Genomic DNA, 14,677 nt, shown 5'->3' on the forward strand with positions numbered 1-14,677 from the left:
TAACAAAGAGAGGTTAACTTCTTCAAGGGCACATGGGTAGCAAGTGATAGAGCTGGGGTTTGAACTCTGACAGTCTGGTCCAAGCGCCTTACCACACTCTCCTGTGGTCCCCCGTGCTTGCAAGGGACTTGACACTTGACTCTGTTTCAGTTTCCAGTTCCAGGATGTAGGCTGGTCCAGGGTAATTGCTCCGGGTTAGAGATGATGGCTCTGAGACCCTGAGGGGTGGGAGAGCCAACTCCCGATGCGGGTCCAGGACCTGAGGTCCCTGAAGCTTGTCCTCAGGACATCCCCTTTCTCCTATAGATGGCCCAGCAGCCCACCCTGTGTCCTTTCAGGAACCCAGGACCCCCTTCTCGGATCTGCCTTCATGGGCTGCTCCCTGAAGGGAGACCTTTTTCACTTTCCCCTTTACCATCAGAACTCGCCGGTCCTGTGTCCTGCTCCTTCGAGTCTCCATTCTCCGCTCACACTCACAAACACTTGCTCATACGGTCCTCTCTGCCCGGATGTCCCTGTCACTCCCATCTCCCCAGGGTCCATGCCCCTGCCTCTGCCACGTCTTCCTTTATCTGCTAAGCTGAGGTCATTTCTCCTTCTCCTGTGTACTCATTTTATTCACACTCTGTTGCCTGCGAATGATCAAATTTTGCCTTGTACAGTAGTCTTTTACATGTCTGACCTAACCCCTTTCTGGATTGTAATAAGCATCTTCAGTCAGCGTCCCATGACAAAATCTCTTGTAGAACCCCTGTCCCCTCCACGCTGACACAGCAGAAGCAGAAGACCCCCTTGCATGTGGGAATGGAAGAAGGCACACCGCTAACAGCCCAGTCACCCACACCTGCCTTTTCCCAAGGTCTGGCTCTAACATGGTCAACTGTCAGGAAGATGGGGCTGTTTGGTTCCGACAGGGCACTTGATACCCTAAAGTCATATCACGTGAAAGACTAGCACTCCATCCTGCAAATGAGACAAGATTTGGGCTCCCTTTCATCTAGGAAGGTAGCAACGGGAGGGATATTTTAAATGGCAAACGGCATACCAGATAGATTCTTCTGTGAAGCTTTGGAACCTGAGTCCCTCCATCTGGGTGTATCCAGTGTCACAGAACTTCTTACAGTTATGAGCTCAGAGTTTGCTCTCTAAACTTCATTTATTGACAGAAGGAGGAGTTTACTCCAAACCCAACAGCTCGGCTATCTTACGAGCAGCTGCCTCTGAAGGAAGGGGGTGCCATTCAATTTTCCCCATCCACAAAGCCTCCCTGCTGCAAGGAGCAGGCTATTTTCTTTCCCTCAAGCCTCATTCTCAATCTTCTCCGTGGCAAGGAAGGTGATTGGATATTGGGGTTTCAAATGGTTTTGTCTGAAAGGCATTTAAGAGGGAGCAGAAATGTCAACATGACCCATGTTGAGTGGAGAAGATGGTAAGTGGAAATGAACTTGAGGAGAGAATGAGAAATCCTCATTGATAACTTGCCAGGGATGACAGAGGTCCCCTGCCTCTGTCCTAAGGCATACAAAGGACCACCAGAATGATCCCTGCCACTGTTTGCAGAATTTTCTCCTAAAATGCGGCTTTTTAAAAACGCTTGAGGACATTCTGTTTCTGTACAATTGATTTGATTCAGCTTAGCAAATCTTTTTTTTTTTTTAATATCTAGAGGTAAAATTTAGCTCATCCCGTTTGACAATATTCACCACATCTAAATCCCCAGAGCCCGAGGCGGTGAGGTTTTATTGCACTTCGGAACAGAGCCCGGATGCAGAAATTCGGCAGTCGCTCATTTCACTGCATTTTATGTCCTCTCTATCAAGGCTGTAGGAAATTCGCACCCGGGGACGGGTTTGCGCCTCAGTGGCTTCCTGCACCCGGTTAGACGGTCCCTCCCTGCCTCCGCCTTGGCTGGGCTGCTGGGTGTTCACTCCGGGAAAGCCTTGAACACAGAAATATCCAGGTTTATTACCATCTTCGAGCATGAAGAGACCTTTGGTGATTCAGAGCGCCAGGTCCTCAGGGAAGCCCCAGTGCACACATAAGCACTCCTGAGTCCCCGAATATATTGTGTGTTCCCGGTGGGGAAAATTGCAAACAGCTCAGGCACCAACGCTCGTGCTTTCCTGTCCTCTCCTGGCTGCCCTGGGGTGAGTGGGTGAGATTTTTCTTCCCGGTTTTTCAGTTTTGTTTTGTTCCTGGCTAGTGCTCCAGAGTCTTTGTTTCCCATCTGGTTTCCCATGTCTGGTTCACACATCTATTTTCTGTGTATCTAGTTCTGTTTTATAGATTCTTCCTGATTATCTGAGACACAGCCCCTCCCCCAGCATACTACTCCTACACACACACACACACACACACACACACACACACACACACCCTTCCGCAGACCTCCACCTGTCTCTGACTGCAAACCCCCGGCCTCCTCCTTATCAGGAGGTAGCTACATACTTGCTCTCAAGTTCAGAAGCCCAGGCAGGCCCTGGAGATACCTGGATCAACCCCTTGTCTTATGTGAGTGAGGCAACCAAGGCCAGGGGACAGAAGTGGCTCCCAGGGACCGAGCCCCATTGCAGTGCAGGGTCAGAGGGGGCTTGCTGCAAGCCCTCCCTGGCCTGGCACTGGCCATGCCGGGTCAGTGTGTGCGCCCCTCCCATGCCCACTCTGCTGCCAAGTCCTCGCCTGGGTCCCCAACTTGCCCATCAGTGACAAGCACAACTCAGCCTCGGAATGGGGCTGAATTCATCCTTGAGATAGTCCTTTAATGACACGGACCACTGGTTTATGTCGGTGGGGATTTCAAACCATTTTTCTTTCCATGACAAAAGCAAAGCACGGTCATGGAAAAAAAATGCCAAATTTAAGCGTATACAGTCAAAGGCCAAGGTATGCTGCTTCCAGACTCTTCCTGCTCCCCCTAGCCAGAGGTAATCATTTCTAGTGGCTGGAGATCCTTGTCTCTTCACAGATAGAAGAATTTGGTTTGGGATTTGGGGGTGGGGCAGTCATATACAGGATTCTATTAAACATACTACCCTTTTTTTTTATCCCCCTCCCTTTGGTCTACAATTGAGAGACAAAAATAAATTAATCCTAAATAATATTTCTTTTTAATGCTCCCTATCTCTGGGTTTCTCCTTGCAGAGATGACAAGTCCTCCCCACATGCTTCCACCCCACAAACACCAAAAAAACAAAACAAAAAAAATCTCCCCAAAAGCAATGTTTATCCTTCTTTCTCTGCATCACTTCTCTGTCTCACACAACATGGTATCTCGGGTATGGATTGTATAGTACTGAACGGGCAATCTGTTCTAACTCCTACTCGGCCATCAGCTCCCTGCGGGCAGAGGTCCTGGGCCTTGTGCCCACCCTTTTATCCTGAGGCTCCAGGAGGTAGCCTGGTCCATTGTAGGCTCCAGCAAAAGTTTCTCAAAGTAAACTGAGGTGACCCATGCATCATCATCACTGCCCGCCCCATGCCCCCCAACCCTGTCCTCCGTCCCTCCTGGTTATGGTTCTTCCAGCAGAGGGGCCGGTCCTCACTGGATGGGCTTGAAGAGCAGGCAGCTTGGTTTCTGCCCTGGCAGGTGGTGTATGGACGTGGTGTATGGCCGGTGGGAAAATGTGTGTCCATATCACACTGAGTAGTACCCATGCTAGTGGGGAAAGGAGGGGTGACATGTGGGAGAAAGCACCCGAGGCTTTCCTCTCCGAGGCCGACAGAAAAATGAATGAGAGAGTTCTGGGGCAAGGGATGGTGGGGAAGGCCTGTGGCTTCCGGAGGAAGAGGGTCCTGGTTGTGGCGGGGCCTGGCTTGGGCACGAGCTCCTGGGCCTGGCTGTAGACAGAGTCACAGAGGGGGGCGGCCAGCTGGCAGGGCGCCCACCGCCCTGGGGACCAGGCTTCTGCTCAGGGCAGCTGCAGGCCAGGGGAAGCCAGTGGAGCTGAGGAGACAGCAAAAGGGGGCCAAGAAAGCCACCGAGTGAACAACAAGGTGGAGAAAAGAGTCCTGGGTTCTCCTCTCATGTCCGCCTCTGACCAGACTGTCCCTTTAGTGTCCCTATGTGTAAGGTGGAGCTAGTGGCCTTTGACCTGCCTCCACCACAGGGCTCCTGAGGCAGGCGGAGAAGACGGTGTGGGCCCTTGGCTCAGCCCGGAGAGCACAGCACACGACACGGGGCCCCTGGCTGGTGACAAGTGCTATGTGAATCCGAGTGCTGTCCTGGTGACTGCCAGGCAGAGAGGTCTGACCCCAGCTTCTTGTCCTCTGTCCCCACCCAGGGCAAGCCTTCTACTCTCGGGTGCTGGAGAACTGCGAGGATGTGGCTGACTTCGATGAGGTAGGACACCCTTGGGGGATCCCCCCACCAAGTCCTGGCCAGGAGAGCCCAGGGCAGAGTGAATGACCCACAGAAGGGCAGTGTGGTCCCAGTCCATGGCTTGGTGCCCTCTGGGGGCCCTCTGGGGGCACTTTTGTTCTCCAGAGAAAGGGCCTCCAGGTGTCAGAGGCCTGAAAGTGAGCCCTGGTTGAGGGCCCGGCCTCACTTCAACAAGAGGGGCTTCCCTCCCCAGTTCCCTGGGCACATGGAGGGCTCAGGCTAAGCCCACCTGGGCTTCCAGAAAGCCCGTCTCATAGAGACGTCACCCTTGTCAATCTAAGAGCAATCAGGCTACCTGTCCCACTCTGTCTCCCCGAAAAGCTATTTTCCTTGAACCTCAGGTTCAGAGGGCTGAGTAAATCATTTGCCCCTGGTTATGGTCGATGGGCACAGCCAACGTGTATGAAGGTGTTCAGTCATCCTGGTTTGTCTGGGACTGAGGGGGTTCTTGGGACACAGACCAGAAGGGATAAAATAGGAAAAATCCTCATCTTACTCGAAAGAGTTGGTCATCCTGCATATCCTTTACCTACTTACTCCTCCAGAGAAGAAACTCCAGCTTGTCTCTCACCACCCCCAGCCACCAGAAAGGCACTGAATATTCTTACAAATGTCCCCTTTGGACTTCTGTGAACATTTCTCTGGAATATTCCCCAGAACCTGAAATTGATGGCTCACGGGATTTGCATCCACTTAAGCTTCCTCAGCGCTGCCCCAGTCCACACTCCCACCAACAATGCATACGGATCCCTGGTTCCCAATCCTTATCTACACCTACTGGTATTCAGCTTTCTGACGTCTACCAGTGGTGTCTCATTGTCCTTTTAATAATACATTTGAAGTTTCCTTTTTTGTAAATTGCCTGTTCATATTCTTTGCCCTTTTTTCCCTGTGGGTGTGGCTGTCTTTTTCTTATTGATTTGCAGTAACTTTTTATATGTCTGAGATATCAACCCCTTGCTTGGATTTAGAGACTGAAATTTCTCTCCGTCTGCCATCTATTTATGAACTTTGTCCCCTCGCTGACTAGGAGTCCTTAATCCTGGTGTGTTTTCAAGTTTTGCTGAAGACCTCTTTACACTCTTCTAGGCTACAGGTACATTTCCCTACATTTTCTGATTTCATAATTGCATTTTTTTTCTTTTACCTTGTATGTGGTTTTAGAGAGGGGTACAGTTTTATTTTTCTTCATATGAGAAACCACTTTTCCTAACATCAATTTGCTATGCAATCAATCACCTTCTCACCATTTAGGGTCTATGTCTTAGCTTTCTATCCCATCCCTTTAATCTGTTTGTCTGTACTTGAACTTTACCACACTGTACTCATTAATATGGCGTTTTTGTATGTCTTAGTACCTGATGAGGCAAATTCCCTCTGTTTCCTCTTCTTTTTTTGAGAGTGAATTATTTGTGGACGTTTATTCTTCCAGACAATTTTTTAAATAAGTTCATCAGGTCCTTCCAAAAACCAACTGGAATTTTGATTAAGTTCCATTGGGTTTAAAAAATTAATTGAGGAAGATGTCAATTTTTTATAATAATAAATCATCTATTCAATTTATCCATCATCATTTACTAAAATTCTTATGTTTACTGCAAAGAAGTCGTATGAGCTTGATAATTTTCTTCTCTTTTTTCAAAAAAGATTTATTTATTTATTTATTTATTTATTTTATGGGGTGGGTAGGGGCAGAAAGAGAGAATATCCAAGCAGACTCCCACTGAGCAGGGAGCCTGATGCGGGGCTCCACCTCACAACCCATGAGATCGGGACCTGGGCCAAAACCAAGAGTTGGATGCTTAACCAACTGAGCCACCAAGATGCCCCAGTATTGATTATTTTCTGGATGCTTTCTGGTTTTATTGTTATCATGAATGGTGTCTTGCTTTTACTACATTTTTTAGTTGATTATTATTGACCTAGAGAAATGCTTTTTTTTCCTTTAGAAGTCCCCCTGTTGGGGCATCTGGGTGGCTCAGTGGGTTAAGCCTCTGCCTTCGGCTCAGGTCATGATCCCAGGGTCCTCGGATCGAGCCCCATGTCAGGCTCTCTGCTCGGCAGAGAACCTGCTTCCTCCTCTCTCTCTCTCTCTCTCTCTCTCTCTCTCTCTGCCTGCTTCTCTGCCTACTTGTGACTTCTGTCAAATAAATAAATAAAATCTTAAAAAAAAAAAAAAAGAAGTCCCCCTGTTACCTGACAAACTTGTTGAAGTCTCTTACTTGTTTTCATAGTTTGTTCTGTTTCTAATGTAGGTGATCATCTCATCTACAAAAAAAGGTTTGATCTCTTTCCTATCAGACCTAGCCTATCAGTCCTATCCCCTTACTTCTTTATCTTTCCACAGAACATTGATCATGATCCCTAGTTCTGTGTTGGACAGTAATGGTGATTAGGAGGCATCCTTTCTGTGCCTCTAGTATTAAAAGGAATGAGTGCGTCTAAAATTTTGTCATCATATATACTTGCTGTTATAGGATCTTACTATTTAACCTTGCCTAACTTGTCTGCTAAGAGTTTTTACCTGAAAAGGTTCAAGTTTCTTCTGCATCTATTGAGACAATTATAACTTTGCTCCCTTAGTGTATTCCATAATGTAAATGCTTTAATACACTATTATATTCAACTGCCAAATATTTCTATGCAGCATTTTTGAAGCTACATTTGTAAAATTTTCATCATTTGATAATGCATAAAATTTTCTGGAACAACATGCATAAAATAGAGACTTCCTCTTCCTTGACCTTTTGGAAGAACCGCATGTAGAAGCATCTAAGTCTGGATGGTTTGGGGGAGGGGCCTCTTCAATCCCCTTTTCAATTTCTCTGTGTCTTCTTGCACCAGTTTTGGATTTTTGTATTTTTATATTTCATCTAGGTTTTCAAATTTATTAGCATCTATTTGATTGTAAAGTTTTAAAATCGTTTTTAAAATGGTTTTTTGTGTATGTGTGTGTGCCTGTAGTTATTTCCTCCTTTTTATTCCATACTGTGTTTATTTTTAGCTTTGCTCTATTTTTCTTGGTCTTGCTAAAGATCTGTATATCTTATTAATCTCTGTAAAGAACCAGCTTTTGGCTTCATTCATCTCTTCTGTTGTTGCCATTTCATTGATTTCTGCCTTTTTCTTAATTATTTCCCTTCTCCCTGTTTATTTTATTTTGCTCTGTGGCTCTTTTCCTAACCGCCAGAATTGAAGGCTAAGCCTGTTATTTTTAACTCCTTATTTCTTGATAAATGTATTTAAAGATATAAACTTTGCTGTGTATTAGCTGCATCCTATAAAATTTATATGTAGTATTTTCATTATCGTTTTTTATATTCCTTTCAACGTTTTATACATTCCTTTATGATTTTCTTTTAAAACCAAGTTATATAAGAATGTTATTAAGTTTCCAAATGTGTATGACATGTTAGCTCTTTATTCTTCTTTTCATTTCTGATTTTCTTGCATTATGATCAAAGTGCCCAATCTGTATGATACCGATCCTTCAGAATTCATGAAGACCTTGAGTATGGCCTCCATTCATGGTCATAAATGCCCCCTCTACCCAAGGAATGTGCTCAGTGGAGGGTTCTCTATGGAGTGCAATGTAACTCCCAGCTTCTTAGTTATACTATTCAGTTCTTCACCTTTTCTGCTTATTTCTCTCTGCTTGAGCTATCAGTTTCAAAAATGATGGCAATAAAATCTACTTCTACAAATGTTGATTCACATGTTTCTTCCTGGGGCTGTCAGCTGTTGCTTGATGTGTTTGGAAACTGTATTTTTAGTAAGTTCTATAGCTTCATGATGGCTGTATCTTCTTGTCTATTTTTCCTTTTCCTGGTACTTAATATCCCTCTTTGTCTCTTATGATGTTTTTTGCACTAGTTTCTATTTTGCTGGATGTTAAGATTACAATGTCAGCTAGTTTGGGTTCGTTTACCTAGTGTATCTCTTTCCATTCTTTTATTTTCTTGGTATACCTTTGTTCTTGCTTCCATTTTCAGTATTTCTGTGCTCTTAAATTCAAGTGTGTCTTTTTAGGGAGTGCATTTTTTTAAAAAGATTTTATTTATTTATTTGTCAGAGAGAGAGAGAGAGAGCACAAGCAGGGGGAGAGGCAGGTAGAGGGAGAAGCAGTCCCTCCTTTGAGCAAGGAGCCCAATGCGGGACTTGATCCCAGGACCCTGGGATCATGATGTGTGCCAAAGACAGACGCATAACCCACTGAGCCCCCCGCCCAAGCATCCCTAGGGCATATATTCTTAGGTAAAATTTTCTCTCCCAGCCTGAGAGTCTCTGTGCTTTGATTATTTTATCCATTTACACCTATTATAATTGGTATTTTGATTTTTATTTCTATCACCACCTTATTTTATATTTTCCACTGACTGTCCTTTTTGTTTGTTTGTTTTCTTTTCTCCTTTCCAGCTTTCCATGGGATAGATCAGGTTTTCTTTTGTTCGGTGAAAAGTTATACATTCTATTTGTGTTTTCAAGGTAGTCACCCTTCCTTGGTCACATTTAGGGATCCCTGTTGATAGCTGGGAAACAAACCAGTAATTATAGTTCCCCTATCATGACAAGAATTGTAATACTCTCCTAGTCCTCTTTGAATTCCCTACCTCAACCCACTGTCTAGGTTATACAGTTTTCATTCTACGTTCTTATGAACGTGTGTTCTCCTTTTCTTTTATTTGTTCTAGCCTTCTTTTTCTTTTCGAGGACAACGATGGTCTTCACCAAGATATCTGATCACCTTTACTTCTCCTATCTCTTGAAGCATCTCTTGGCTTTTTTTTCTTCTTATTTGAGTATTTTCAGTTTGGATTTTCAGTATTATTTTCAGTTACCACAGTAGTTTCAGTTTGGGTCTTTGTGTAGCCAACCTTCTAAAGCCTTATAAATCTGAGAACAGTTTCTTATTTCTTCAAATTTGAATGAGACTTTCACGAGATATAAAATTCAAGGCTCAGAGTTCTTCCCTTTACTTCAAAATATCAGTGCTTGTTGCTGTTGAGAAGTCTGATGGCCGTCCGGGTCTTGTACCTTTGCGTGGGATCATTTCTTCCTCCCTGGGGAAGAAAAGTATAATTCCTTTATCTTTGATATTCTCAAATTTTATGATAATGTGTCTAACTGTGGGGTGTCTTATCTCTCCTGTTTTGCTCTATTTCGTGAGCGCTTTTCAAATCCAAGGCTTTTCATCTTTCATTTATTATAGAAAATTCTCTCTATATTATTTTTTTCAAATATTCCTTCCATTGTTTTCATATTTTTCTCGTCTCTGCACCTCATGTTATCAGATGCTGCTACTTCTACCTCTAGCTGTTATTTCTTTGTTTTTAAATTTTTTTGTCTATTCGTCCTTTCCTGCTGTTTTCTGAGGGAGTTCTTCAAAATGATCTTCCAATTTACTAGTTTGTTCTTTTTTTCTTAACATTCCTTGTTCTTGTTTTATATCGCTAATAAATGCCTTTATGGTCCATTTGGTCTAATAATTCTGCCCCCGTTGGTATATACTGTTCTTGTCTTGCCTTTATAAGAAATGTCTTTCCAAGTGTGTGTTTCCTTTGGCCAGTTCAAGTACCCCTGGTATCAGCTATGCTGTCTGCTTTCAGGTACTGGGGAAGCATCAGAGGTGAGCTGGGTCAGGTCCTAAGGGTTGAAGGGCAGGCGTGAGCACGGAGGGGGGCCCAGTCACCATAGAAACAGGCAAGGTCTCATCTCTAAGCCTTTAAGGAGAAACACGGTGGACAGAAAGCAGGCTAGATTTTTAACTAACTAGTTTTGAGGTTGCACTGAGAAGCCCATGAACACCTATTTTTTTCCATCCTCATCCCAGTAGGGCTCTTGCCACCATTTTATCAGTAAAGGAGAAGGCAAGGATCAACCCAAGGCAAGGCCAGGGGTCAGTAAAAGCAGAACTCATGAAGATTCCTCCCACCCGTTGTCCCACTGCCAAGCCCATCCCCAGCCTCCCCTGGCAGCCTCCATCCTCCCCCAACACAGATCAGCTCAAAGAGGCTTTGGTCTCTCATTTCTCAAAGCTGTTTGTCTATTTGTTTGTTACTTCCTAGAATCTGTATTTCCCTCTTGCTTCTAGAGTTTCCCCGCGGTTGACTTTGGGGTGAGAACCAGCGGTCCTAAGTTACCATTCTGGCATGAAACAGGAGCTCTGCTGTGACCCCCAGAATAGCTTACCTCTTCTTTCTTGGGCTTTGCTTCTTCTCTTTGGCTCAGCTGGGCTGGGAAAGGGCCTCAGGGCAGACCGTCTCCTCTGAACCTGGTATTTAGCTTGAGCAGCCTGGTAGCCTGGGTGGCCACCAGGCTTAGGGGCCACCCAGAACCTCTGCCTCCTCCTCACATTGGGCCCATTCCACACAGTGTGGCTATGTCTGTAGGCCCAGAGCTGCAAGCACAGAGAAGCAAGGTTTGACCTTCTCTCCTGTGCTCAAGAGTAACTGTCGACCATCACAGCCAGCAGGCTGTGCCCTCCCCAAGAACAGTTCTGTTCTAGATGTCTCCCCTCCTGGCTGTGTGACTTTCAGTTTGTTTCTAAGCCTCTGTGACTCATCTGTCAAATGGGACTGATGATAGGTATGAGGTCTCTTTGTCAAATGATGAACAAAATTAGAGGTGATGTGACAGTAGACCATGACTACTTACTATGCCAGCATCTTGGCCTTGGACTTGCCCCACTATGCAACCTAGGTTTCATTCCTCTCCCCGTTTCATCAGTCAGGGCCCTGAGAGGAGGGGTTGGTTGAATGGAGACACAGGCAGCCTGACTCAGTCCCTCACAGTCCTGCCTCCCTGGGTCTCTGCCCCTAATTTTCCAGGGAGAACATCTGATTCCCTGTTTCCCGTCAAGTCTCCCCAGGGACTTGTCTGTCCAGGCCTCAGCTGGTGAGCAACCTGATGCTCCTTCAAAGGGCACTGCCACCCCTTTCCATGAACTGCACCCTGGGACACCTGAGCCACAGGTATACATGACATTCAAAGTTAATCACCGTGTCCTTCCTCTCCCCAGGGCTGCCCAACATGGGGCAAGTGGATACTCGGTCTCTACCAGCCCCAAGCAAAGCACGGGGCCACATTCTGAGCACCTCCCGTGTGCCAGGCTAGGCTACCCCAGAGGGGAAGATGGGCTCAATGGTGCTTGAAGTTCCATGCAGGAACTCAGGCATGGGGGAACCTGTGGGTCCATAGGGAGAGATTGGGGAGGGGCCAGAAGCCAGGGAGTAATAGGCAAAAGCACATAGCCAGAGTCAGAGAGTAGCCCCAAGATGGGGAGAAGGGGTCCTCACTGGGGAAGGTCCCACCCACCCAGGAGCTGACTGGGAAGTTTCTGGTCGTCACTGTGAGGAACCCACTGGCAATTCATGAAATGGGGGCCCAGGATGCTCAGTGACTGGCAAAGCTCAGCACCCCTCTCCCCCAACACTGCAGGGACTTGTCCTTCACTTCCCTGGGGAAACCCCATCTGACAATCACGGCGGCAGCTTCCGGAAGCAGCACTGCTTCTGTGCAGTCTCTACAGCAACCAGCCAATGGTGAGGCTCTGGCTCAGAGATCGTGTATCTTCCCAGGGGCTGGAAGTAGCAAAGCCAGGGCTCTAAGTCCACACTTCACTTAGATTCAAAATCTACTCTGGATGCAGCAGCAGGAAGCTGCTCCTGGGCCTGACCCCCCAACACCCTTACAAGGTCTTGTTTGGGGGTCTTCCCATGCCCCCTGCCACCACTCCTCCCTCTGAGACGTCTGGCTGCCCTGGCCAGCAGGGCACTCCTGCCAAGAGGGGAAGCAGCCCTCCACCCCTTGTCAAGGAGGGCCCAGGGGCCTGTGTCAGCTCGGCCCCCAGAGAGAGCCTGAAACTGCCGGCATGCTTACACCTGTCTCCCCAGACTGGGGTGGACAAGTCCTAAACTTCCTTGCTGGTCCCTGGAAGAAACAGCCCATCTGTGGTTCTAGAACAAGCTTGCAAAAAGAATCTCATCGGCCCCTTGCTAAACTTCTAAAAATCTCTTGGCTTTTCTTCAGAAAGTCTGTTTTCTCACATTACTGTGCCCAGAGCTTTTGGGAACCCCCTCAGGGAGGTACAAAGCGCATGGGTCTAGAAGTCATGAGAATGGGTCTATGGTCCTCACTGAGGTATGAACAAGCTCAGTGATCTTGGATAGACCGCTCAACCCCTCTGGGCCTCAGGTTCCCCTTTTGTAAAATGAGGAGATACTTCCTGTTCTGCCCACCTTGTGGGACAGATGCATGGCTGTAAAATGAAATAAAAGACAAGATAGCAAATGTCTCTCCCTTCTCTGCCCAGACAAGGGTGAGAGGGGCTGCTGTGGGCACAGCCCGAGGAACCTGAGTGGGGAGGCAGCGGCCTTGGAAGAAAGACAATGCTTCGGACAACAATGGGTGGAAACAGAACCTGGATGGGGTGTCTCCTTTCCCTGAGGCTGGAACCTGAGACCTCCATTTACCTACAGCTCTGGAGGGCAGGGGAGGGGGTGGGGACAGACTTTATGCCCAGCCAGCAGCTAGCAGAGACCCCTGCCCTGGGAATGAGCGTGGTCACAAGGAGCCCACCCCAAGGCAGTCTGATTTGGCTCTAAGCCAGGCCCACGTGGACCGTAGGCCACACGGGAAGCCACAGCAGCAACTTGCAGGAATGAGAAAAAGAGCTGCTCTATCCCGGGTACCTAGCGTGTAGCAGGATGGGCTGAGAGCTTCACACAAGCATTCTGACTCCCTGGGTTAGGATCATTCCAGGTGATAAATAGCCATAATCAGGATTTGTACCCAACTCTACCTGATTCCAGAGCCTGTGGTCACTTGCAAAATGAACCTGCCCTCAAGGGGCCTAGTCCAGTGGGGAGATGGACCCAGTACAGACAAAGATGGACCATGGGTCTTCTGGACTCAGAAGAGGGAGAAGTCATCAGCCTGGGGGTGGGGAGGCCAGGGGCTGGCCTCACCTGCCCACTGCACTTGTACGTGGAAGTCATGAGCTATGAGCTCCGTGGAGCCAGGAATGCACTTGTCTTGTTCATCAGGGGCCTGGCACCCAGCACAGGGCACAGGGAATATTGCCAAAGGAAAGAACGAACAAAAGAATGAACCCAACTTGAGTCTTCTCAAGTCCCAACTTGAGAATTCCCAAGATACTCTCTTTCCATTGAATTCTAAAGCTTTGCTGCACATTCCAATTCAGCCCCACTCCCCAGATCTGGGGGACTGTCCCTTTAAGTTCATCATCTTGCTGATATAGGATGGTTCCAGACCTAGTCAGTGATGAGGCTCAGGTTAATCCAGGTCATTCTCCAACCTGCATCAGGGAAACCTTTCCGTGGGTCCCAGATCTCTGGGGCTGATAAGATGCACAACTCTGTTACTCTGGCCAGCACCTGCCAGGTCAGGGCCAAGTTGTGAGCTGGCGATCTAGGTCATGGCTTCACATTCCCAGGGATCCTGAGGCCCCTCCTCTGAAGAGAGGTTCTCCTGTCCTCCTCCTGCCCCTAACACTTGCCAACTTACTTCTCTCAATGTTCCTATTACAGGCAGCAATTTCAGGTTTGTGTCTCTAGAACTATCCAGGAGCTCCCGTAGAACTAGGAAACACCCCTGGGTTCCGTACCAGCCACAGTGCCATGAACAAAGTCTGGCATGAGGAAGGTGTTCAGAAAACATTTGCTCTGAATAGTGCTTGCTGGCTGGTTACATCTTAAGTGGCAGTGCTCGGCTTAGCTACCATCAGAGTCCCCCGGAGTGTCTGGAGGCTGACATGGCGTGGAATCTGAAATGCTGTGTGGATTCCCTTGGCCTAGGCTCTGGCCCACCAGCATGCAGGGCACCTCAGAAACTGAAGACACAACTTTGAGCTGTGGTCATGGGAAGGGAATCATGCTGGTGCTGTTTCAGGCTGGAGAGAGGCCCCTTGTTCCCTGAAGCCTCCAGCAGTCCATGGGGTGCCATCCCCAAGAATGCCAGTCCTTGCCCTGGCTCCTGGAACAAACATACACGGAGCACCACTACTGTCACTGCCATGTTGGTCACCCTCTTACCCTGGGCTGGGTTCCGTGCTAGGTTCTGCACTTCACCAGCCCCACAATCGGCCCAAGAAACAGTACAGTGACCGCCACCCTCCCTTTACAGAAGAGTAAGCTGAGGCGTGGAGAGGTGAACTAGCCCACCCGAGCTTGCCCACCGGCAGCCCAGGCAGCTACACGAGGCCCATTTGTAGAGTGCCTACTGTGTGCCAGGCCCTATGCCCGGTGGAGGGAGACCTCGGTGAATGAGACAGAACTGGGC

General features: G+C 47.6%; 1 protein-coding gene across 2 annotated transcripts in view; it reads left to right on the top strand.

The window, feature by feature from the left end:
* The window catches only part of OTOF (otoferlin), a 92,227-nt gene that overhangs the window by 10,537 nt on the left and 67,013 nt on the right, over positions 1 to 14,677 (top strand). For both annotated transcript variants that reach the window (XM_032353088.1, XM_032353089.1), the window contains exon 2: positions 4,281 to 4,339. In XM_032353088.1, coding sequence (XP_032208979.1) covers positions 4,281 to 4,339 — 59 coding nt within the window. The remainder of the gene's footprint in view (positions 1 to 4,280; positions 4,340 to 14,677) is intronic.

The sequence above is a fragment of the Mustela erminea genome, chromosome 7 (genome assembly GCF_009829155.1).
Source record: "Mustela erminea isolate mMusErm1 chromosome 7, mMusErm1.Pri, whole genome shotgun sequence".
Taxonomy (NCBI): domain Eukaryota; kingdom Metazoa; phylum Chordata; class Mammalia; order Carnivora; family Mustelidae; genus Mustela; species Mustela erminea.